Consider the following 26,618-nt stretch of genomic DNA (forward strand, 5'->3'; position numbering starts at 1 on the left):
GAACAGCCAGATAAAGAAGTACATAGGGTGAAGTCTAGAAGGGTCCCAAGTACAAAGCTTCTGTCTCCATGGAGTTGGGGTGGGCTACTGGCACGTGCATGCATTCACCAACCTGGAAGCTCTCTGAACCCCCTAGATGAGGGATTTTTGTGGAGGCTTCATCATGTAGGTATGATCACGATTGATTATTATTAACCCAATCTCCAGCCCCTCTCCCATCCTTGGACAATGGGGGATGGGACTAAACACTCCAAGCTTCTAATCATGGCTTGATCTTTCTGGTGACCATCCTCCATCCTGAAGTTATCCAGAGCCCCAAAGAGTCAGCTCATTAGAACAAAAGATGCTTCTATCACCCAGGAAATTCCAGGGGATTTAGGAGCTTTGTGTCGGGGCACCAGGGGCAGGGATCAAATATATTTCTTATTTTGTCACAGTGTCTTTGTGAAGTTATAGAATAAAACAGAAATCAAGAGAAGCGGGAACTTCCCTGGTGGTCCAGTGATAAAGAATCTGCCTTCCAATGCAGGGGGTGCGGGTTTGATCCCTGGTTGGGGAACTAAGATATCCTGCATGCCGTGGGGCAACTAAGCCCGTGTGCTGCGACTACTGAGCTCGCATGCTTCAACTAGAGAGACTGCGTGCTGCAAAAACAACAGAGCCCACGTGCCCTGGAGCCCACGTGACACAACTAGAGAGAGAAAATCCACATGCCACAATTAGAGAGAAGCCCACGCGCCCCAACGAAGAGCCAGCACCTCAGTGAAAAATCTGACATCCCTCGAGGAAGATCCAACATGCCGCAACTAAGACCCGACACAGCCACCACGCCCCCCCCAAAAAAAAAGAAATCGAGAGAAAGAAATGCAAAGAGGGAAAAGCATCCTTCACCTTTAACTTAGGACTGCTTAGCAGGAGGACTAATGTCATTGATAACTGGCAGAAACAGATGAAGGGTCTTCCAGAAATACTTCACCAGGTCCCTTTTTAGTCAGATCTTGCTGAAACATTTCTGGGAGATAACAAGTCAGGTAAGGCACTAATGGCCTGGGGATGAAATTTTCTTTGGCAAGCTTAACTGGGACAATGTGTGGTTTGGGATCATCTTGGAAGGAAGATGCTCTGTGGCTGGATATTCCTCTGAAGCTAGAGGGCTTCAGATGTGGAAGAAGTTCTGAAACGTCCAGTCTTACTGAACCATCCCTGTAAGAAGGGAAGTGGTGTGGGGAAGGAGGAAGAACACGTATCAAGAGCCAGATGCTAAGAGTCTGTGAGTTTTAAGATTAGAGTAAATGTGTTTGATTCAGACCTAGTTTCTTATTAGAGCCCTACTACATCCGTGTGTTTATTCTATAAGCTCCTAATTATAGTCACTCCGTAATGGAGTTCTGCCCAAGCTAACACTTCTTTAGATCTGTTTGTGGTTGTTACACATACTTCCACCTATTCATAATACTGCTTGGATGAACTTTTAGAAATGTGATTCTTTCTTAGGCAGCTTTTTTAGACTGGGTATTCTTCTTAAAAGGGACCTAGAGAAAAGAAAATTCAGGATGCCTCAGCTACATCTTTGTGACATAGGCGTTTTATCTGCCCTCACCCTGGAGGAACAATCCCATCTACTCATCTGCTGTCTTCAGAGCTCTGTAGACCTGCTTGGAGATCTCGCCGCTAGATATTCTCAAGTCACTAATTGCTCTCAAAGCCAAGGATGGGCTAATTAGCTGAATTTCACATTTGAGAAGATGAAACATTTGAAATTTGGTAACACCTGAAACAGTTTTTTTCTGTTTTCTGTTTTGTTTTTTTTTTGCAGTATGTGGGCCGTTGCGGAGCACAGGCTCCAGACACACAGGCTCAGCAGCCATGGCTCACAGGCCCAGCCGCTCTGCAGCATGTGGGATCTTCCCGGATCGGGTCACGAACCTGTGTCCCCTGCATCGGCAGGCGGACTCTCAACCACTGCGCCACCAGGGAAGCCCTGAGACAGTTTTTATACTCACGTATTTGGTGGAAAATGCAATCTAAATAATCCCACTTCACATTTAAAGTGTTAAAATGTTGCTTTGTCAGAATTATTTTCTAGATGCATAATTTTTTTCAACAAGGCTCCTCACATTGTTTTGACCAATAGCCCATTTACTGGTATTGTTTTTATAACTTCCAAATCAGCAGAATGAAGAATATAATTTGTTGGTCATTTTTATATATTGAAAGCTCTAACTTCAGATGCTCTTTGTTGTGTATTTTTTTTTTTTTTTTGTGGTACACGGGCCTCTCACTGTCGTGGCCTCTCCCATTGCGGAGCACAGGCTCCGGACGCACAGGCTCAGCGGCCATGGCTCACGGGCCCAGCCGCTCCGCGGCACGTGGGATCTTCCCAGACCGGGGCACGAACCCATGTCCCCTGCATCGGCAGGCGGATTCTCAACCACTGCGCCACCAGGGAAGCCCCTGTTGTGTATTTTTAAATGACTTTTGCTATTAAAAAATCTCAGTTCAGTCAAGAGTTCCTTTAGCGACCAGTTGGTACAGTGAAACAGGAGTAGCCTTGATAGAATTAATCATATTGAATTTCAGTTTTCATATCTGTAAAGTAGAAATAATCTTAACACCTCACTGTGTTATGGAATAGATATGAGAAAATAAATGGGACACGCTTTGTGATAGGTAAGGGTCTAACATTATCATTGATTCTACTAAAAGCAAAGCCACCAAAATATAATCATATAAATATATAAATATATAACCTAACCATAACCATAGTTATATAATCATACAACTAAATACTCTTGCTATATCTGCCCAGAGGAGGCAAATCAAAATTTAATTTTTGTATTCATATGCCGATATTTAACATTTCTCTAATGACCATAATTGCACTGGAGACTCACAGCCCTGAAGATTGCTTATGGATGGAAACAAATGCCTCACTGGAGCAATGACTCATTTGTATAAGGGGAAGCACAGACAGAAGAGGAGACTCTTCACCCGTCCACACAAGTCCTCCACTACTGTGTGCTCCCTTGGAGCCCAGAAGTAACTCAGCTAAAAGCAAAAGGGTAGAAATTGATCTGAGTTTTCAAACTACATGGTTCTGTTGTGACTCACACGGTTAAGAGGCCCCTTGGGCTGAACAAGACACCCAGCATTTATCAGTTAGTTCATCTCCATGTAACTAACACAAAACCCAAATTAACACTGACTTAAGCACACAGGAGCTTTTCTATCACATGCAAAGGAAGTCGGATTGAGGGAACCTAAGGCAGTGTGGCAGCTCCACAAAATTTGTAGACCCCCAGGCTTCTTGCATCTTCCTGCTGCACTAGCCTGGTACATGGCTTATCTCTTACAAGTCACCTCAATGTCCAAGATGGCTGCTGGAGCTTCGGCCAACAAATCCGTGGTCTAGCCAATAGGATGGATAAAGGGAAGACTCAAAAATGTCTTTCCCTAGCTTTTCCTCCCTCTTTCAAGGAACCTCCCAACAAATTCAAGCTCTCATCTCAGAGGCCAGAACTTGGGCATTAGCCACACTTCACTGCAAGAGAGGCTGGGAAATACAGTATTTCAGCTCGTACATTGTGGCCCACAGTAATATAGGCATTTTATTAATAAGGTGAAAGGCAAGAATGGATTTGGATAGGCAACTAGCAATTGCCACACAAAGTATAAATTACTTGGGGCTTTCTTGGGAAAGCATAGAAAGGGAAACTTATGGTCAAGGAGAATTGGCTGCCTGGTGACTTGACCAACTGCCTACTTCCACACTCCCACTCCTACTGTACACTGATCGCGGAAAGCCTGGTTCACCCACCACAGGGCAAAAAAATAGAGGGTTAATAGCTAGCATCTGTGGTGCACTTGCTATTTGCCAAGCCATGTATAATCACTTTTCATGCATTATCTCATTGTCTCCGAGCAATCCATAAAGTAGGTGCTGATATTATTCCTGTTCTACATACATGGAAACCGAGGCTTGAGATTAATTAATTTAACCAAGATTACTAGGAGATAGAGAAGCAGAGATGTGAAGTCAGGTCAGTTATCTCCAAGGCAAGTACTCTTAACTAATGTGCTGTACATTACACCTACAAGAAAAGGAAAAGGGAAGAGGAAAAGAGTCATGAAGAGGTGACAGAATAAGTCTCAGCACTGAAGTGAAAATGGTATATTAAAATGCTAAAATATAATTTTTTAATGTAAAGTCGTGACTCCATACAAATATTAAATTAATGTGACAACTATTTTATTTAACTCATTAATAGGTTAAATGGGTACGATATTAAACCTGTTCAAAGGAGAAGTCAAAGGACCACATATATAGGCAATGAGGAATGCTGGAAAGAATTTACAAATAGGTGCAAGACTGGTCTATCTGTAGGGCAATAATCATTTGCATTCTAACAGGTATAATTCCTTTCCATTTCTAAGGACAAGAATTACTTGCGTCATCATTAGTTTTGCTTACAGAGTTGAAAAATAGCTCTGAGACTCTGAAAGGGCAAGATATCCTGAAAGGGTATGCACCACAGGACACACAGTAACCTTTTTGTCCATTTTAAAATATCATAATTTAAAAACTTTCCTGAAACACCTAAATTGTCCTCTCTCTGTTGCCAAATATGCCAGCATTTAGAGAGACGTAAAGAATATCCCCCCAGGGGCTTCCCTGGTGGCGCAGTGGTTGAGAGTCCGCCTGCCGATGCAGGGGACACGGGTTCGTGCCCCGGTCCGGGAGGATCCCACATGCCGCGGAGCGGCTGGGCCCGTGAGCCACGGCCGCTGAGCCTGCGCGTCCGGAGCCTGTGCTCCGCAACAGGAGAGGCCACAACAGTGAGAGGCCCGCGTACCGCAAAAAAAAAAAAAAAAAAAAAAAAAAAAAAGAATATTCCCCAAATTCCTTTTACCTATGTAACCCTCCATTTATCTGCTACTAGAGGAGCAGCAAAAAGCAAGGGAAGGGCACAGAATCATCTTTTCAAACTAAGATGGAAGCTCAATTTCCAAGGGCTGCCATATCACCTTTAGTGAGGTAATTAACAAATACTTATTAGATGCCTTCGATGTTTCAGACACTCCGCTGGACAAGCAAAGTAGACATGGCCCCTGCTGTCAGATGCTTACAGTCTACAGGGGACAGCTTAACCTTCCAATGGAGGGCAAATTACCTGGCTAATAGGATGCACAAAGGCTCAAACCCCCCTCTCACCCACACACACACGTATATACAACTCTGAGTTGCTTCTACAGGCATTACTTATTTCTTAGTGCTTATTTTATAACTTAGTCAAAGCATCCTTTCCAAGTCTAGACAGCTTGTCTGCCTTCTTGATGTTCTTATTCCCCAGTCGTTGAGCATTCTGGAACATCATCAGAGGGAAACAACTATGAGTATTAAAGTTGCCAGAATGTTTTTGTTGTTGTTGGCAGCCAAACTATAGGATTGGCAGCATTTCCCCCATGAAAGCTTCACGTTACTTCCTTCTGCCACCTTTGGCGATTCTGTGGTGATAAAGGGGTGTATAATCACTCCATACAAAGAAACTTCTGGACTCCTCAAACTCTGCCCGTAAGTCACCCCAAAGAGAAACAAGAAACCGTGCCTCTCTTTGCCTCTCCTCCCCATCCTTCTGCATCTGTCACTCTCTGTCTTTCTCACTCTGTGTGTTGTCCTCTTTGCCCTGCCAGCAAGCTCTTGTTTGCAAAGGTGTTTTTGTACTCACAGCTCTCACTGGTTCCTCCGGGGGCCCATTTACTCTTTCGTGGCTGCAGATTCCAGAAGGCCCTGGTTTCTGCACACTATTAATGACACACCGGTAGCCCAAGAGGGGTCATATGGGGTGCTCAGTGTTCACCTTGATTACAGGCAGCTGCACGCTGACAGAGGGAGAGGAAAAGGGGGAGGGACAGTGACCAGGTACTTCCTCTTCAGAACCTTCTCAGAAAGCAGCCAACCCGTAATGCTACCAGCTCTGATAACAGTTACAAACTAAACTTGTTCAAACCCATTGATAGATATAATCACTTTCCCCCAAGTCTGCCATTGCCTTGTAGCGTGTCCTGGGCTTGGACACTGACCTCCCCAGGACTCAGTTTCCTGAGTTATAAAATGATGGGGTCAGAACAGCAAGTTAGTAAAGAACTTTAGCAATACATATTCTGTTTAAGTAAACTAAAGCCAACGAATTTTTTAACAGTAAGGTTAATATGACTTTTTAAAATATTTAAGCAGATATTCGGAATGCCCACTAAGGAACAGGGTTGAAAGGAGAGAACAGTTTAGGTATTCTGTTGTTTGGGGGACTGCTCACTGACTTTTTAAAATTAAAGTAATACTTGAACATGAGGAAGGGGAATCAAACTGTATAGGAGAGTCTAAAATAAAAAGTAATCATCTCGCTCTCACTCCACTCATGCCTGATCACATTTCCCAGTGTGAACTACTCTGAACTTAATTTCTTTAGCTGATTACCATGGTAACTTTATGTCTCTAATACTCATATTTCTGTTTCCTGAACTATCTACTTTGCATGCACTGCTGACCCTCACTGTAATAGTGGAAGAACTTTCCTCTGCTAGTGTAACTCCCAATTTTGTTTGGTTATATTATTTCTAGATTGTCAAGATTTAAAATATGTACTTCACTAAGTCTTTAATGCTTTGTTTGTAGGTTGCTTCAGAAAATTTACCCCCCACCAAAAAGCATACTAAGTATAACGATCATATAAATACCTTTCACTATGGAACCAAGTATTTTTTTAACCTCATGATAAAAATTCACTCCTTCCTATGAAAGAAATGAAGTCACCAGCACTCTCATACCTCCTCCTTCCTCCTGTACCTTTTGTTAGTTATATATTATTTTTATTGGTATATTGTCAAGGTGTAATGTAATTCTCATTGAAATATAACTGAAGTTCATGTAACTGTTTAGTATTTGTTCTGTAATTAAATGGATTCATTTCAAACCATTAGTCTTTTGTGTGTGTGTGTGAATAGCAGAAACATTTATTCCACCCAGCAAAGTCACTGAAGAAAAGTGAAGTTCCAACACATTTCTTTTGTCTTCTCAGTTAATGAATAAAAGAACAGGCATTTTATCAAAGAAGACATACACCTGGCAAATGAACACAATGAAAATGTTCAACATTATGAATCATTAGGGAAATGCAATCGGACTATAGTGAGATGCCGCTACACACTTTAAAACAGGCAGCGTTTTAACTACTGACCTTACTAATCAAGTACTGTTGAGGACTATAGGGGAACTGGAATGCTTCCATACTGTTGACGGGAATGAATAAGGGTACAGTCATTCAATTTAGAATATGAAACCATATATTCAAATGAAGAATTTTATGCATATGTTTATAGTAAGCTTATTTGTGGTGGCCAAACTGCAAACAAACCAGAAAACCCCTTTTGTTATTTTTCAGGAAGAAAATGAACTATTCATACCTGCAACTTAAATGATTCTCAAAATAATTATGCATCATGAAAGAAAAATAGAAAAGTAAACATTAAGATGCCAATGATATTAACAGTCTTGAAAACACTAATTGAGTGGGGGAAAAAATTAAATCAATTGTAATTGCCTGGGAGTCCTGGGAGACATGTCAGAAGGTAGATATTGGTGTTGGATGTTTGTTATTATGATAATGGATCCGTGGCTTTACAAATATGAAAACTTACCAAACTGTACATTTTAGGTATGTTCATTTCAGTGCATACCAACTATACAGCTCAGTTAAGTTTTAATAGAAATTGGCTTCACATAAAAATCTGAATCTCCTTTTCAGTAGAACTCTGCCAACCACATGTTAACTCCACCACCTCTCCTTGTCCATGGGAGGGATTCTGTTGCAGTAGCAATGAAGACTGGTGAGCAATGAAAGGTGTTTCCACTTGAGTTATCCAGGAACTCTGCCTGGGTCCTAAAAATCACATGCCTGAACTACACGACTTCCACTCTCATACAGCTCCAAAATCACTGGTGGTTCTCACAACTGTCCTCATCTCAGGGTGACCTCTGAACCCACTGAAAATTCTGACATCCAGGACTCAACATTAGTCCCACAGAGCCCTGCGGTCTACCCTAGGAGGCCTTGGAAAACGATGCAAATTAGATCACAACTGGAGCGAACGCTATTTTCTGCTGTGATCAAACCATTAGTTTTTTAATATAGCTTCTTTATTACCAAATTCTTTATTTAATTCATATCTTAATTATATGAATTTATTTTTTATTTTTGGCAAAGCAGTTTTTGAGGAAGGGCTTATGTGTGCTATCCTGATTTCTTTCATGTTGAAAATATGAATAGTACCTCCTCTGGATTTAATCTTCTTTTGGTCACAATTTTCTTTTCTTCTAAATTTTGTAGATGTTGTCCCATTGTCTTCTTAAAATGAATATGACTATAGCGCAGTCTAATGCCAGCCTGATTTTCTTTCACTTTTTTTTCTTTTGTGGTACGCGGGCCTCTCACTGTGGTGGCCTCTCCCATTGCAGAGCACAGGCTCCGGACACGCAGGCTCAGCGGCCATGGCTCACGGGCCTAGCTGCTCCGCGGCATGTGGGATCTTCCTGGACCGGGGCACGAACCCGTGTCCCCTGCATTAGCAGGCGGACTCTCCACCACTGCACCACCAGGGAAGCCCCTTCTTTCACTCTTAAGGTGATTTTTTTTTTTTTCTGCAGGGTGCCCAAGGAATTAATTCTTTTTTCTTTAAATCTAAAATCTTGAGCAGAATATAGTTCCATGTTGCTATTACTGTATGACATTTTCTTATGACCACTATGTGTTTTTGCTGTTAACAGATTCCATTTTTTTTTACTTCAGGGGAATTTTATTTTAATATACCTTTGAGTGACTTTTCCATTCTTCAGAGACATTAATTACCTTTATGCTGCTTTGTTTTAATCTGTCTCTCGTATCTGTTAGCTTCTATCTGATTGCAGAAATCAGTTTGTCTTTTTAAATCTGCATTTATTATGATTATCTCAAACTTTTCTATTAAAAGTATAATTTTAAATTTCCTATTATAAAATACTTTTTGCATCCAAAAATAAAGGTGAATATAAATATAAAAACCACATATATACCTACAACCCAGTGTAACAACTAGAATAATATAACCATGTATTAAAATTCCTATACGCTTCTCCCAAAGTTCATACCCTCTCTTCACTCCCAAAAGTACCAACATCTTAGCATAAAAGAGTTTTAAAAAATAATGTAGTATACCCTAATCAATACAGTTTACTTTGGAATACATTTAACCTTTTAAATAAAAGGAATCATACTGTATATTCTTCAGCAACCTGTTTCTTTTCTTCCTGAAAATTCTGCTTGTGAAATTAATTTATGTTAACACACATACCTGTAGTTCTTTTTTCTCACTGTTCAATCGTATTCACAGTACAGATACAACACTATTATTTTTTATAAATTTATTTGTTTTTATTTATTTATGACTGTGTTGGGTCTTTGTTGCTGCATGCAGGCTATCTTGAATTGCGGCGAGCGGACTTCTCATTGCGATGGCTTCTTTTGTTGCGGAGCGTGGGCTCTAGGCACGCGGGCTTCAGTAGTTGTGGCACGCAGGCTCAGTAGTTGTGGCACGCAGGCTCTAGAGCACAGTCTCAGTAGTTGTGGCTTACGGGCTTAGTTGCTCCATGGCATGTGGGATCTTCCTGGACCAGGGCTCGAACCCGTGTCCGCTGTATTGACAGGCTGATTCTTAACCACTGTGCCACCAGGGAAGCCCCTAGATATAACACCATTTATTCATTCATTTCCCTGTGAATAGTTAATTCCAATTTATTTTAAATTTTTATTTTATAATTACCAATATTATTATAAAGTTTTAGTACAGGTTATGTTATACACATGTTCAAAAATTTCTCTAGAATGTATATTTATAAAGGGAGTGATATTTCTAAGTTATAGAAATCTTCAGCTAATTGAATAATGCCAAATGGTTTTCTAAAATGGTTATATATGATTTAAGTGTAATATATTCTCTTCCTGGATATTGGTTATGTATTACTCTAGAAAGGATAGCTCTGCTGAACTTCAATTTTGGAAGAGTGGGATCTGAAGTGATAGGCTAACATAGAACTATCTGTTGTAAACCAAAGAGCAAGGAAGGCAGCAAGACTGACTCAAAGAATAGAGTGTGTCTCACATCTGGAATTAGCTGCTCTTGTGTCTTAGAGATATTATTGGTTGAGTTTATGTCCTGTTCTCAAATATCTCTGTCGAGGAATCGTATTCAAATGTAGGATTATCAAATAACTATTTTTATTGTTTCTTAAAGATTGATCTGTGGCAGATAAATAACCATTCAAGAAAAAAACTGCAAAGTATTCAAGTAAGTTTGGATGTCTGATTTAGCCAAACCAAACAGTTTTCTGCAGTATTTCTCAAATCCATTAGTATGCTAATAGACGCTGTGAATTTGTAAGAAGGATATCTATTATAAAGAAGTTCCAATATTATTTGATCATGAAACTCCTTATGTTCATGGACTCCTGGAACGTACTTTGCAGAAGTTTTGCTTTTTTTCTAATCATGACATGTTAGAACTAGAAGGAACCTTAAAACAACCCAGTTTTAAACTCCAGTTTTGCAAGAGGGATAAAATTAAGAGAGTATTTCCCCAAGGACACACAGCTCTTCGATGGTTAAGGCGGGATTAGGATTTGCATCTTCAGATTCTTGGTCTAGTGTTCTTTGAATTTGGTTAAAAAATGAATGAAGTTGCAAGATGCAGTGGCCTGTACATATGTGGTATGTCCTTCTTTACCAGTGAGAATAGTGAGACTCAGATTCTTTCCTGTGAACCTCAAATTGCCCTTCTGACAGCTTATAACATCCTCTCTCTGAAACTGTATTAGATCTCTGATCTTCATGAGGGTTCAAGAGTCTAGGATTATTCTATGTAAAGTCTCCATGTAGAGTAGATATCACACACACTTGATCATCCTATCTTATTGGTCCCTCCAGCAAGATTTAGCCAGAAAAATGTCCCTTCCAACATCATGGTTCAGGTGGATGAGGCAGTTTTATACATTGAGGTTGTGTGGACACCCTCACACCCCATAAGCAGAATTTAGGAAGGGCTTGAAATTTAGAAATGGAATCACCTTTCCATTAGGCAGTGGAACAGTGTGAACCAGAGACCCTTAAAAGTTCCAGACCCTTTAACTTTGAAAAAAGTTGTGAGAAGTATGTCCCCAGATTGAATTGCATTGTTATTTGTTGATACACTGTTGTAATAATGAAACATTTGATGTAATCTGAATGTCCGGTAACTTGGGGTTGGTTAAATGAATCAAGGTATACTATGAAATACTATACAGCCAATAAAAATTATGTTCTAGAGCAATTAATGGAAAGATGTCTAAAACAGGGCTTCCCAAAAAGTGTGCCAGGTAGTAGGTTTTGATGCCCTTTGCCCTCATGGGAGATGGTCAGGGTCTTGTGTGGCCTGAACCCCCAGCTCAGAGGTCTCAAACTGCAGGCAGTCTTTCCTATTCACACTGGTGTGTCATAAAAATGACTTATTTTTTTATGTATGCCATGATGCAACAAATATTCAGAAAACTGGTCTAAAACATATTACATGAAACAAAAGGTTATGAAATACTACTACAAAAAGTACATTTTTAAAAATAAATTTATTTTATTTTTGTCTGCGTTGGGTCTTCGTTGCTGCGAGCAGGCTTTCTCTAGTTGTGGTGAGCGGAGGCTACTCTTCATTTCAGTGCATGGGCTTCTCATTGCAGTGGCTTTTCCTGTTGTGGAGCATGGGCTCTAGGTGTGCAGGCTTCAGTAGTTGGGCACACAGGCTCAGTAGCTGTAGTGCATGGGCTTAGTTGCTCTGCGGCATGTGGGATCTTCCCGGACCAGAGCTCGAACCCGTTTCCCCTGCATTGGCAGGTGGATTCCTAACCACTGCGCCACCAGGGAAGCCCCAGAAGTACATATTTTTATAAACAGAGATACACTCAAAAGTCTGCTAGGAAATACACCCTGCCTACACCCGGATGATGGGAATACAGTTATTTTTATTTTCATTCTTTTGCTCATCTACATTTCTCTTTTTCAGTGAACACTTTTCTTTAATAACAATAATGTGACAATACTAATTTAATACTTACATGACCCTTAATATGCTTTATCTTGTTTTAGCCTCAAGCAGGCCTGTGAAGTAGACACTGCTATTATTATTTTCATTATATAAATGCTATTTTTAAATTTCAGATTTGAAGCTATTAAGACTGGACAAGTTGATGCAGAAAGGAAAAGGTGGAAATGAGACATATCTGAAAAGTAGAAATAAGAAAAGATAGTAACTAATTGTCCATGGGAAGCAACTATGTATGCCTCCAGGATATTGAGGATTATGACATTAGTAACCAAAACAGAATCAAGGAAATACAAGATTGTATAGAGATTTTAAAGAAATTTAGAGAAATGGTTAGTTTTCAAGAAGAAGCTGAGGTTGGCTCTTTACTTGTTGAGGTTGAAGAGATAACAAAGCAGGTTGGTAGAAATGTCTGGGTAGTGGCCAGCACTCAGGTGAGAGGAGAAACCTAAAGCTGTAGTGTGGACAGCCATCCACAGTGGAGCCATGCTTACAGCTATGCAGGTGAAGGGCTCTCCTGAGAAGAGAATGTACAGAGACAAGCAGGGTACCAAAAGTTTCACCCTTTAGGCCTCGTGTCCACAGACCCCTGAACTTGACATCCATGTGTAGAATGTTGATAGAATGGAATTCCACAAGTCCTTGTGCATGGGTAAATGTTGACAGTGGATGACATGTACAAATAGTTTTCTTCATTGTTTTTCCTTAGATCAGAGATTACTTGATTTCTTTTAAGGAAAGTATAAGTGGAAAAGACATTTAACAAACTTACAGTGTAATGTTGGTGAGAAGCACCCTAGAGGATGGAATTCAGAGTCAAACATACCCTAGCTTTGGAAAGAAGTGATCAGAAATTGAGAAAATGCAACTGAATCATGACAAATGCTTGTTATACTGCATTTAGGGTGAGGAAAGGGTGAAGTAATCAGAAATTGAGAAAATGCAACTGAATCATGACAAATGCTTGTTATACTGCATTTAGGGTGAGGAAAGGGTCAAGTTCCAAAAATTCAAAATGGAGGGACTCTGACTACATAAAAATACAGTGAGCAAAGATCTAAGAGTCTCAGGAGACCACAACTTGAAAAGGGATGTGCTGTATATATTTGTGCTGGTGCATATAAGATGTTTATTAGGAAATATTTTTTCAGGCAGCAGAAAGACACACGTGAGATAATACAGCCACCTTGTCATATTTGACATTAAGAAGAAATATATTAGAAATATCATAATTATATTTCTCTTCAAGGTCCCTCTTTTAAGAGAGTTCAAAGTTATTAAATAGAATACAGAGGACATCAAAGAAAAAAGAATAGATAACTGTAAAATGTATTTCTAAAAAAAGGCTAATGAGGGCCTCCCTGGTGGCGCAAGTGGTTGAGAGTCCGCCTGCCGATGCAGGGGATACGGGTTCGTGCCCCGGTCTGGGAGGATCCCATATGCCGCGGAGCGGCTGGGCCCGTGAGCCATGGCCGCTGAGCCTGCGTGTCCGGAGCCTGTGCTCCGCAACGGGGGAGGCCAAAAAAAAAGGCTAATGAACATGGTATTACTTATTTTTGGAATCAAAAGATCAAGGGATGATTTAATAAGGATCAGGATTGTTAAGTTATGCAAGATTATTATACAGAGCTTTGGGGCATCTTTATTGCCAGTAGAAAAGTAGGAAATAAGATGAAACTATTAATAACCCCCCCGAAGTACATGTGCATATATACACACACAAACATGGACCACACATACTCACACACATGCACATATAAGTGTATGTTTGTATAAAGAGCCCGGAAGGGTCTACATCAAACTATTAATTGTTATTATTTGTGTGTGGTATTGATTATAGGTGTTTTTATTTGTTCCATATCTGTATCTTCTAATTTATCCATAGTAAACATGAAATGTTTGTGCAATAAGAAAAATGTTTTTATGGTATTTATAGAAGCAAATAGGTCACTTCCCTCTCATCCCTATCACCCTGCCAACCCCAACCTATAAAACTTAATTTTTATAATATTCTGTATAACAGTAGTACTGGTACTCTACTTTATGTTTTACAGATGCTAGTGAAAAGTAACCACCTTTCAGACAAGATCATTGTTTTGCCAGGGAAAATTGAAGAAATCTCACTTCCTGAGGCTGTAGATGTGATCATTTCAGAGCCATTGGGATACATGCTGTTCAATGAAAGGATGTTGGAAAGTTACCTTCATTCCAAAAAATGGCTGAAAGCAAATGGTGAGTTGGCCAATTCCTGGTTTAGAAAGTAGGCTAACTTCTCTGTAAAATAGGCCATCTTACTTCCCCCATATTCAGTCCTTTACAGAAAGGAGGAGAGAGCATTTCTATTAAACCAGTTCATTGATTTTCTCATCCTATTCTCCCATAATAAATGAGCTAGTCTCCAAAAGACATTGATGGCAGTGGCTGTGTGGTATTCAGTATGGTAAAGGAGACCAGTTCCGAGTTATGTATTTTTGTCCTAGTTCAATCACTGTTTTCCTTAGCTAACTTGGCCTAACGCTTGACCTTTTGACCTTGTCTTCCATCTGTATTATTTTAAGTAATCTCTAAAGCCCTTTCAAGTGTTGACCTTCTGTAATGTGAGAAACTCTCTGGTGTCCATTTCTTCTTTCTAACATATTCTCTTCCTACTGTGTGTCTCCCTATGGTCACTACATATAATCGAGATAATAATATAAAGTCCAGTATTCTCTTTGTGCTTAACGAGTATCTGTGTGTGCTAAGCAATTTCCATAAATTATTTTATGAAAACCTTACGAAGTGTGAATAATGAAAGTTTTCAGTTTATTTGGAGGGTTAGTGCAGAGGTTCTCGGTGAGTTTATACTCCTTTCCCAGGGGACATATGGTGATGTCTGAAGACATTTTTGAGTTGTCACAGCTGGTGACAACTACCCGCACCTAGGGGGAAGTGGTGCTACCCGCACCTAGGGGGAAGGGCCAGGGACTTGCTCAACATCTTCCAATGTGCAGGACAGCCCTCACACACATCAAAGGGTTATCCAGCCCAAAATGTCAGTAGGGCCAAGATTGAGACCTGGCTTAGTGGGAGACAGTATTACGATCTGCACTTACGAAGAGAAAACTGAAACACTATGAGGGAAAGCATCATGGCAACGACACACCTCTAATAAGTGATAGAGCAGGGGTTTGACCCCAGATCTGTCTGACCCTGAAACCCACACTCACAACTCCTTGCACACACACTAACTTTCCACTGTTCACCAGAGAGAGTGGACATGTTCCAACAGCACATTTTTTTCAATTAAGGGTTAGAAGGTAACTGGCCAGTTTTAACAGTTGCATCTCTGATGAGAATTGCAGCTCCTTACAGGTTTTACTTACTTTAAAGTACTATTGTTGTGGCTCCCTAGTCATACCCAGTGAAGACAAAACAGAGAATAAACTACAACTCCTACTCACCAGGTTACCTGGTCTATATGCATAAGTAAAGCTTTAAGTTTGTAATTTCCTGCATGTTTCAAAATTTAGGGATTTAGAAATAGGCATTTTTTTTAAAAAAACTCATGCAGAAATAAATAAACTTGGGCACAGTACACCTAACGTCAAGAACTCCATTAGCATTCCCATTATAAATCAGCCCAGGATGATCTTGGAGGCCTTGTGTTCATGTGATAAAATTGAACTATGTGAGATGAAAGCAAAGTAGCTTGGATTTCCTCCTCAATGCCTCCCAGAAAGAATATTTGTATTTTTTTTCTGGATTTTTCTCAAATGATTAGGTGCTTTTGAATGATGAGACTTTAAACAAAGTTAATTAACATGCATCTGTTGAGCTGCCCTCTAAGCCGAATATTTAGACTTAATATCTGGGCATCCTTTTTCCCCAGATATTTGAAATGGTTATGAAATTTTATATTTGGCTATGTATCTTTAACTAGACAAGTAGAAATGAATACTGATTTTATCAGCTTTCTACCCTGTGCATTCCTGAAGGAAGAAGGATGATTGTTTTTTTCCTAATTATTTTTATTTTCCATCAAAATAAGACATAGCTTACAACATCACATGACAATAAAAAGGCTTACAATGAAAAATAGTCACCCTCTGCCACACCTCTTCCTATCCAGAGACTGCTCCCCAAAGGCTTTTCCTTTCAACTCTGTTCTCTGTTGCTTCTATTATTTACCTACATATTTCTATGTAAAATTATCATATTGCTATTCTTGTCACTCTCTGGTTGAGAGGTTAGCGTTCCTACATAGCAGCTCCTTCCCTTCTTGAGGCATCCCCCCATCCTCTAAATGTATTTATACAGGTCCTCAATCCCTTATCCAAACCCTTGGGGCCAGATATGTTTCAGAATTCAAAATCTGGAGGACTTTGGAAAGGTCATAGAGTCATATACCATGTGTTACTTAACACCTCCAGTGGGATCTGAGGCAGCCCTCCATAATGAAACACATAGTATTTCTGCAACAAAACATGGACATGGATACCAAGTAGGATAACTAAAGACTATAAACTCATGTCAGTTCAGGTCAGGTTTTGCCATCAAATGATGCTGCAAACTTACAAAAATCTGTTGCTTTGCAGAGCTTTTTGGATTTCAGAATTTTTTTTAATATAAGGAAATATAGACCTAGATTATTACTTGTTTAAATCAGTAATCGATGTTTACATTATTATGACGATGTAAGTACTGTTCAGTGCTGAGTCAGGTGGTATAGTAGGTGCATATGATTATATATTTTTTCATGAAATCTTTTGTTTTTCCTGGAGTAAATTGCCTTGTTTTTTCATTAGTTTAGTTTTCTGTATACTCATGACTAGTTTTTTCCATGCTTTAACAGGTCTGACCGATTGCCTATAAATATTTATTTTGTGGAATTCTCCTGTAATGTTCTGTCCTCCTCGACCACACATGAACTGGTAGCTCTCTAGTCCTGTTGTGTGGCTACCCCACTTTGACTTTCCATCATATTCTTTTTTTTTTTTTTTTTTTGCCGTACGCGGTCCTCTCACTGTTGAGAGTTCCTTCTCCCGTTGTGGAGCACAGGCTCCAGACGCGCAGGCTCAGTGGCCATGGCTCACGGGCCCAGCCGCTCCGCTGCATGTGGGATCTTCCAGGACTGGGGCATGAACCCGTGTCCCCTGCATCGGCAGGCAGACTCTCAACCACTGCGCCACCAGGGAAGCCCCCATCATATTCTTTTGTCTTCCCCTTTCTTGGTTTATACCATTCATTTCAGCAAAGAATATTTTCTAATAGCTTCTGGAGAAAGGGTGGTTGAGAGTTTCTGTTTATTGAGTCCTCGTATTATCATTTTGTTAGGTAGAGAATTTTAACTTGAAAACAATTTTTTTCTCAGTATTTTTAAGGCATCTTTTTTTGGCGTCTGATACCCAATGTTGTTATTGAAAAGTCGAATGCCATTCTGACTCCTGAAGTTTTAAAATGACATAGTTTTTCCCTCTGGATGCTTTTAGTATTTTTTTTTCATTTCTAGTTGTCTTAGTGTGAAACTTTTAAAATTCTTGTGCTGGACATTTAGTGGGTATGTTAAATCAGAAGACTCATTTTCTTCTACTCTTGGAATTTTTCTTATATTTTACCTTTGATGATTTCCCCACCTCCATTTTATCTAATGTCTTTGCAATTCCTGTTAGGCTTGGGCTCAGAACATCCTCCTCTGAAACTTCCCAAGTTTACACAAATAATGATACATATGACTTTTCCAAAGTTGTTTAATATCCTTGTATCTTGAAATTGAAAAACCACCAAGCAATCATTATTGTTTTAACAATAGTGCTTGAGATTTATATGGAGAAATATGAATGATGTTACAGTTGTGGTTTTTCTCTGACCACCTCTGAAAATACCGTAATTAAAATGATCTGTTCTATTTTAACAGACATCAAGGGGAACATAGTTAAAGTATGAGACAATTGACTATTGGAAGAGATTTCACCCCTGGGTATTTTCCTTCTGCTTATTAGCTCTGTGGTTATGGCTGAATCATTTAAATTTCCCTGTTCCTTAGTTTTCTCATTTATAAAATGGTTATAATAATAGAACCTACTTTATATTATTAAGAGGATTAAATTAATTAATACATGGAAAGCCCATAAAAAGGTTTAAGGCAGAGTTAACATAAACAAGAAATTTTAGGTATTATTATTAGAATGATGATGATGATGATGATGAAGATCTGTAGTTTTTTAGATGATGAGAATAATAATGCTGATTGCCACATCTGCCTGCCCAGAAGGGCCCAGCGTCAGGTCTGCCAGCCTAGGTGTTTGTTTGCCTGCTAAGTTACCTGCCTTTTCCCCCAGTGACTGCAAATGTCAGGAACAAAACACAAGTGCTGTGGGCTTCCCAGCATGGAGGATGGTGAGCCTGCACATAAGCATAGATTCTAACAGCACTTAAAAAGATAAATAGTCAATATGATTATACATCAACAAAGTCTAAGAATGAAAATAATAATGTGATAGGATGATGGAATGTTGATTGTTTTCAAAGCTAAGTTGTTTTTACAATAAATAAAAGAAGTGCCCAGAATTCCAAGCACCGGACATACAGAAAGGAAAAAAACTAGTAGCTGAGGTGGGAAGCAGCTGCATAGCACAGGGAGATCAGCTTGATGCTTTGTGACCACCTAGAGGGGTGGGTTAGGGAGAGTGGGAGTGAGGCGCAAGAGAGAGGGGATATGGGGATGTATGTATATGTATAGCTGATTCACTTTGTTATACAGCAGAAACTAACACACCATTGTAAAGCAGTTATACTCCAGGGACTTCCCTGGTGGCACAGTGGTTGGGAATCTGCCTGCCAATGCAGGGGACACAGGTTCAAGCCCTGGTCCGGGAAGATTCCACATGCTGCGGAGCAGCTGGGCCCGTGCGCCGCAACTACTGAGCTTGCGCTCTAGAGTCCATGAGCCACAACTACTGAGCCCACGTGCCACAACTACTGAAGCCCACGTGCCTAGAGCCTGTGCTCCACAACAAGGGAAGCCACTGCAATGAGAAGCCTGCGCACCGCAACAAAGAGTAGCCCCTGCGCACTGCAACTAGAGAAAGCCCGCGCACAGCAACGAAGACCAGCCAAAAATAAAATAAATTTTAAAAAATATCATACTCCAATAAAGATGTTAAAAAAAAAGCAACCAGTAGCTGAGAAAGCCTATATGCCAGGTTAAATGCCTCACCTAGGACTCTAAACTTTTATTATAATGTAGCTTTGTGCCTTGCTTTGAAATTCTTTTTTATATTCCCTCTAATCTTCTGCCTAATTTTCTTATCATTGCTTTGAGGCAAGTTTACGTTTTAGCCTGCTGTGTAATAACTGAGATGGAATGAAAGAATGGAACAGGTCAAGTGGCAGGTCTTCAAGTAAGAAGGCAGTAGGAGTCAACTTTGAGTCTATTGTCTTCTCAATAGGAATGATGTTCCCGACATTCGGCGACATCCACCTGGCTCCCTTTTCTGATGAACAGCTGTACTTGGAACACCACTCCAGAGCCAACTTTTGGTAACGTTCTCTTCTCCCTTCCCCTCCTTTCAGAGTAAACCAGAGTTCTTAAACTGTTGACATTGTGGGTCATATACTGGGGTCAGGGGCTATCCCGTGCACTGTAGGCTGTTTAGCAGCTTTCCTGGCATGTACTTCCTGGATGCCTGTAGCACCTTCCCCCTAGTTGTGGCAACCAAAAAAGTCTCCGGACATTACCAAAATATCCCCTTGGAAGGCAGAATCACCCCCTGTTGAGAACTACTGAAATAGACAAATAAGGGAGCCGGTTAGGCAAAATCAAACATCCAAAAAACTGCCCTAATGCTAAAGTAATAGCATCCTCCCCCTGCCTGCTGTTCCTCCCTTTCCACTTCCTCCATCCATTCTTTTGGCCCAAGGCTATGGCTTCTGCTAGAACATGCCTTTGTCAGAGCAGATCAATCAATATACCTTCATGTAAATGAGTTGATCAGAAAATTTGGGGAGCTTTCCTGCTAATCAGCTGTTGACTTTTGGGCAGCTCACTTCATCGTCTGAGACTTAGTTTCTTCCATTGGTAAAATGAGAACTAACACAAAACTCCTGCCAGTTTGAAACCACCATTCCTTCTGCCTTTCTTTCCTGAGACTGGTTTTTATAAGGAGAAGGAGGGGAGGAGAATGACAGTATTGGACCTGTGGGAGGGAGAAACAGAACAGATACCATCCAAGTGGGAATGTGAGGCGCGTAGGAGGGGGCACAGCATGCACCGGCAGGTGGGTGAGGATGAGTACTAAAATGTAAACTTTTCAGTTCTGGCTGAGGATGCAGAACCATCCAGCAGCAATATCCAAAGTTGATTTCCAGGGCTTTCTCTTTGGAATGCCATCCCTTGGTGAAGGGGCAGGAAATAGGAAGTGCTTTGGTTTCCCACACTACAGAGTTCTATGAGTGAGGTCAAAGGGTTATGATTTTTCTTTCTCCCCAGTTTTTTTCTTGGAAAATAAGCTTTCCCACCACAGTTTCATCACCTTTAATGGCTTCGATCCAATCTTTAATTTTTAAACTACAAGCCACAGAATTTCCAGTGGCGGTGAATGGCCTCTTAGTGTGTATGTGTGTGGCGACAGAGGGGGCAATGATGTCATGTAAGGTCATGCTGACCCTAAATGTTTCTATTTTAAATGGAGATGTTGGAGAGAGGAATTTCAGGTGACAGAGTATGCCAGACTTATAGGGGAGGTTGGTTGTCCAGGCAGTTTTTGTGTGATCTCCCAGCAGTACCATCTGCTGCACTGGTGGTTTTGGCAGAATGTCTTGAGAGAAATCAAAGAGGCGGTGGGGGGGCGGGGGGAGTTGGAGACTGTTGAGTACAGACACCCCTTTTGAGGAATTTCACTGCAAAGGGAGTTAGAGAGATGGGTGGGTGGTGGCTGACCAGGGAAGTGAGGTATAAAAAAGGTAGTTGTTTTAATGGAATAAATGGAACATGTTTGTATGTTTGATGGGGAGCCCAGCCAGTCCACTGTGATTATTAATACTCTCTAGCTAGTAAGAACTCCCTTGATGAGCTCACCCATTCCCACAGTTCAAATACCATCTCTATGCTAATGATTTCTGAGTGTCTCTCTCCAGACTTGTCCTGTGAACTCCATACTTTTTCCATAGCCAACTGCCTCCTGGACGCCTGCCCTTGGAGAGACGTACCATGTCCACAGCTCAACTCCTGATCTCCCCCACTGCCACCCCACACCTGCTCTACACACAGTCTTTCCACCTCAGTTGCTGACAGTTTTATCCTCCTAATCATTCAGGCTCCGAATCTTGAAGGCCTTCTTTCTTTGTTCCCCATACCTAAACCATTAAGAAATTATGTTGGTTTTACTTCCAAAGTACATTTGACCCCTGAACAACACAGATTTGAACTGTGTGGACTTTTTTCAGTAAATATATATTAGAGTTCTACGTGTGAATCTGTGCATGTGGAACCATGGCTACAGAGGGCTGACTGTAAAGTTAATGAGCATTTTTGACTGCGTGGAGGGTGGGTGCACCAACAAACCCCCCCTTTTGTTCAAGGATCAACTGTATATCCAGAATCTGACCAGTTCTCCCTGTAGTTACTGTTTCCCCTTGATCACAGCACTATCATCTCTCATCTCAGTTATTACGTAACTTCTTAACCTGTCTATCCCAACATCCCCAGAGCCCTCCAGTAGGTTCTACCCAGTCTGGCTCCTCATTTTCTACTGCTGTGTTCACTCCATTCCAGCTTCCCAGCTTCCACCTTGCCCATCCTCAGGCATACCTGACACACTCCCACCTTAGGGCCTTGCATTTGCTCATCCTCCTCTGGAATACTTTTCCCTCCAGATTCACACGGCTAATTCCTTCAACTCCATAAAGTCTTTGTTAAATGCCTTCTCATTAGGACCTACCCTGACCACCATATTTAAAGTGGCAGCCGTACCACTCCTAATCCCACTTTTTCTGCTCTGTATTTTTCCTCCAACACTTATCACCTCCTAAAAGACTTACTTATTATTGTTTATTGTCTGTATCCCTCCTCATAGAATGTAAACACTGCAAGAGCTGGAACACTGTCACTGTTCACTACCTATCCTGCCACATGGTAGGCCCTCAATAAATATTTCTGATAAAAACTCCTGTGATCTCAAGCATGTATGGAAATAATTACCATCAAGATTTTAGTTGATACCTTTCTCATTTTTCTTTTTCTTTATAAGATTAGACTCATACCATAAATACCATTTTATAGTGCTTTTTAAAAATGTTATTAATACCTTGTTGACATGTTCTCAGGTCTTTTAGATATTATTTTGCTGCAGAGTATTTCTTTTGTGGCTCTCTTGTAATTTATTGACTCAAGATCCAATGTTGGGTATTAAATTATTTTAATTATAATTTAACCCTATACATTCTATTAAGAAACAATACTAAGGTATTGTTCCTATATTCCACAAGAACGTAGAATTTTATAGACTTCTATAAATTCTATAGGAAACAATGCTAAAGTGAACATCCTGTTATAGAAATCTTATACATTCTGATTATTACCTTACAATAAATTGCTAGAAGCAGAATCACTGGACCAAAAGGTGTGAAGAAGGAACTTAAAAAAAATTATTCTGGGGCTTCCCTGGTGGCGCAGTGGTTGAGAGTCCACCTGCCAATGCAGGGGACACGGGTTCGTGCCCTGGTCTGGGAAGATCCCACCGGCCGCGGAGCGGCTAGGCCCGTGAGCCATGGCCGCTGAGCCTGCGCGTCCGGAGCCTGTGCTCCGCCACGAGAGAGGCCACAACCGTGAGAGGCCCGTGTACCACAAAAAAAAAAAAAAAAAAATTATTCTTATATGTTGCCAAGTTGCCCTGTAGAAAAGCTTTACCAATTAACACTTCCACCAGTGGTATATGAGAATGTCTGCTGAGTCTTGCCCATACAGGATATGTTTTGTTAAATGTCAATTTGATTTGCAAAAAAAATGGTGGCCGATTTATTTTTAATCTGTATTTATTTGATAGCTGGTGCATTTGAATGGTTTTATTTTTAGTCAGCAGATACACAAAATTTTTTAATATATAGTTAGCAAAATTCATAGCCTTCACTCTGTTTCTACTTTCTGTCCCTTTATAAGGGGATTTCTGCATTAGACTACTAGCATGAAGGCCCTCTGTTGTACTGATCCAAGGAACAGGTGGTGAAAGCTTGCACGATTTCTCATTTCCGTTAGAAGAGGGAAAGAAGTGGATGCTGGCTGAAAGGAGGGAGGGGGATGCAAAAAGTGAGTCTGGGTGTATTCTGAGGGAGTGGGCTGAGAGACTGAGGAATAACTGACAGACTAAATAAATAAGATCCCCAGATACAACCCATCATCAGTCCTCACCTGACTTAACTATCAACAACGCCGCTTGATGCCTTTGACTCTTCACTTCACTTCTGAGCCTAAGCCGGATTTTCTTCCTTCCTTATTGGTCCTAATTCTCCTTTGCTGATTCTTCCTCATGACTCAAATCTTTGATGTTGGATTGACTCCTGGTTAGTTCTTAGATGTCTTCCTATTTCTTTTTTTTTTTTTTTTTTTTTAAGCTAATTGGGCCTCTCACTGTTGTGGCCTCTCCCGTTGCGGAGCACAGGCTCCAGATGCACAGGCTCAGCGGCCATGGCTCACGGGCCCAGCCGCTCTGCGGCATGTGGGATCTTCCCGGACTGGGGCACGAACCCGCGTCCCCTGCATCGGCAGGCGGACTCTCAACCACTGCGCCACCAGGGAAGCCCTGATGTCTTCCTATTTCTGTCTGTGCTCACTTTCTTACTGATCTCATTTAAATACCGTCTTTTTGTTGACAGCTCCCATAGTTAGAACTCCAGGCCAGACTTCTCCCCAGAACCATAGACTTTAGATGTCCAAGTGACTGGTGACAGCTCACCTTGGATGTCTATTGGGCATCTTAAATTTAATACATCCAAATGCAAGCTGCTGATTTTCACCACCACCCCCTGCCCACCCCTGCAAAACAAACATAAAACAAGCAAAACAAAAAACCCTGCTTCTACTACAGTCTTGAAACGGCCTCCTAACTCATTTCCTCTTTTTAAACAACCAACATGATCTTGATAACACATGATTAGATCATGTTCTTCTTCCACCCAGAACCTTCCACTGGCTTCCGATCATCTGCATAAGAAAGTCCAAAGTTCTCCCGATAGATGGTAAGACTCCGCCTGATCAAGTTCCACCCTGCTGTCCCTCGGACATCATCTCCTGCTACTTGCTCTCTTGTCCTCTCCACTCTGGCCTCATTGGTTGGGCTCCCTGCTTCCCCTCGAACATACTAGGCTTGCTGGCACCTCACTGCCCTTCCCTCTGCCTGAAACGCAGGTGTCTCTGTGGCCCGCTCTCACCTCCTTCAGGTCTTAGCTCACCTGTCATCATCTCAGGGAGACCGTCTGTCCGTTAAAACTTGTAATCTCTTCCCTCCTGGAAGCGCTTATCCCACTTCTCACTTCATTTTTCTCTATAGCACTTATTATCATCTGCCATATATATGCTTTTACTTATCTTTTATTTCTTGGCCATCTCCTCCCCCATGAGACTACAAGTTCTGTAAGAGTGGCTGTTTCGTTTACTGCTGTGTCCCCATCGTCTGACCTAGATGATCATAATTGCTCAATACATTTTTGTTAACTAGAAGACAAATGCATTATTTATAAGACTTCTTTATATATTAAGGATATTAAGACTTTGTTGTAGTTTCTTCAGAATTGTCTCTTCGCCTTGTAGATATTCTTTGTGGTGGTTTTTACCACAAAAGGAGTTAAAAACTTTTATGTATGTAAATCTACCCATATTTTATTTTACAGTTTATTTCTTTTCCTTTATTTGAAAAAGAGGCTTCCCCACCCTGAGTCTGGTATTAGCTTCCTTCTTCTTTCATATTTTACTTTTTTTACACTTAACCGTCTTTCAAATATACATTTAACTCTAAAATTCATTTTGGTTTAAGTATGCAATAAGCATATAACTTTACCCTTTTTAAATAACCAGTCATGGGGTTCACTCTTGGGAGACAAGCTTACTACATTCTGATGTTAGTAGCAGTCACCTACAGAATTAATAATTTCCTTTGCTTACTTGATAAAGATTCCTTGGCCCTTTTTAATTAAGAGTCTGAAAAGTCTCTCCTGAGAGTAAGGCTCAGTCTTGAAGAATCATCGTTCTCAGCTGTAAAACTTCTTTAGGTGATGGGTAGTACTGACAGTACTGAAAATATATAATTGGTTCCGGGGGTTAAAACCCAGGCTTTGAAGGGCTTCCCTGGTGGCGCAGTGGTTGAGAGTCTGCCTGCCGACGCAGGGGACACGGGTTCGTGCCCTGGTCCGGGAAGATCCCACATGCCACGGAGCGGCTGGGCCCGTGAGCCATGGCCGCTGAGCCTGCGCGTCCGGATCCTGTGCTCCGCAACGGGAGAGGCCACAACAGTGAGAGGCCCGTGTACAGCAAAAAAAATAAAAAAACCCAGGCTTTTAAATACAATTTTTAATGGAGTCTCATATCAAGAAAAATAGATACATAGGATCAATTAAGAGGAGTAACCAAATATTCTCAAGAAGTTTGAGATGATACTAGTTTACCTCATTACATTTATTACCGTTATAGAACGTACAAGCGTAGGCAAGTAGGCAGTAGTTAAAAACTAGATAAATCAGAGTCTAGAACCAGATTCAACTGTGTTTAATTCTTGATTCTGTCAATTACTAACTGTAAAACCTTAGCCAAGTTAATCTAATTTCTTTTAGACCCAAGTTTCTTATTTATAAACTAAAGATAACAGTGTTACCTACCTGGGGATGGGGAGTTTCAGGGATGGGACCTCTCCCTGTACAACTGTCATAGCCCTTTCTTCAGAGGCCAGTGTGAGGGTTCTAACAGATGCTGAATATGTCTATCCCAGTTGCACATTCAGGGACTGGGAAAATAACTACATAGTGGGTATGAACTCACTGGACACCCTGTGCAGTAGACTTGGTCAGACCTTCCTTTGCTACCTCCATAAACCCTTACTAACCAGAGATAGCCTAAGATTTCTCATATCAATATCACTTCTTATCTCACATTCCTCAAAAAATCTAGATATTCTCCTTTCTCCCACATAGTTGCTTTGCCACAGAGAAGAATTGGGGAATGTTTACCATGTGTTCCTGCAGTGGCATTGCAGAGCCCTCCCTCAAGGGACTGGGTTTCTACTTCCGTCATGGGCCAGTGGTCACTGGATCCATAAACCAGATCTCTAAGTTAGATCTGGAAATTGGGTGAGGGACCTAATCTTCCCATTGTGACAGCTGACATCCCACTCGTAAGCTAGCAAGATTTTTGTTGTTGTTGTTATAGAAATTGAGTACTGTCTAGTGACTGTGCATGTATTTCACCTCTCTGGTAACACTAGGACCTTTTAGCAACCACT

The 26,618-nt window shown here is 40.8% G+C and overlaps 1 protein-coding gene across 1 annotated transcript in view; it reads left to right on the top strand.

Moving 5' to 3' along the window:
* Positions 1–26,618, top strand: part of LOC132492114 (histone-arginine methyltransferase CARM1-like) — a 255,580-nt gene that overhangs the window by 190,292 nt on the left and 38,670 nt on the right. Inside the window, exons 6-7 of the mRNA XM_060101347.1 lie at positions 14,211–14,388; positions 19,584–19,674. Coding sequence (XP_059957330.1) covers positions 14,211–14,388; positions 19,584–19,674 — 269 coding nt within the window. The remainder of the gene's footprint in view (positions 1–14,210; positions 14,389–19,583; positions 19,675–26,618) is intronic.

The sequence above is a fragment of the Mesoplodon densirostris genome, chromosome 6, assembly GCF_025265405.1.
Source record: "Mesoplodon densirostris isolate mMesDen1 chromosome 6, mMesDen1 primary haplotype, whole genome shotgun sequence".
In the NCBI taxonomy this organism is placed as follows: domain Eukaryota; kingdom Metazoa; phylum Chordata; class Mammalia; order Artiodactyla; family Ziphiidae; genus Mesoplodon; species Mesoplodon densirostris.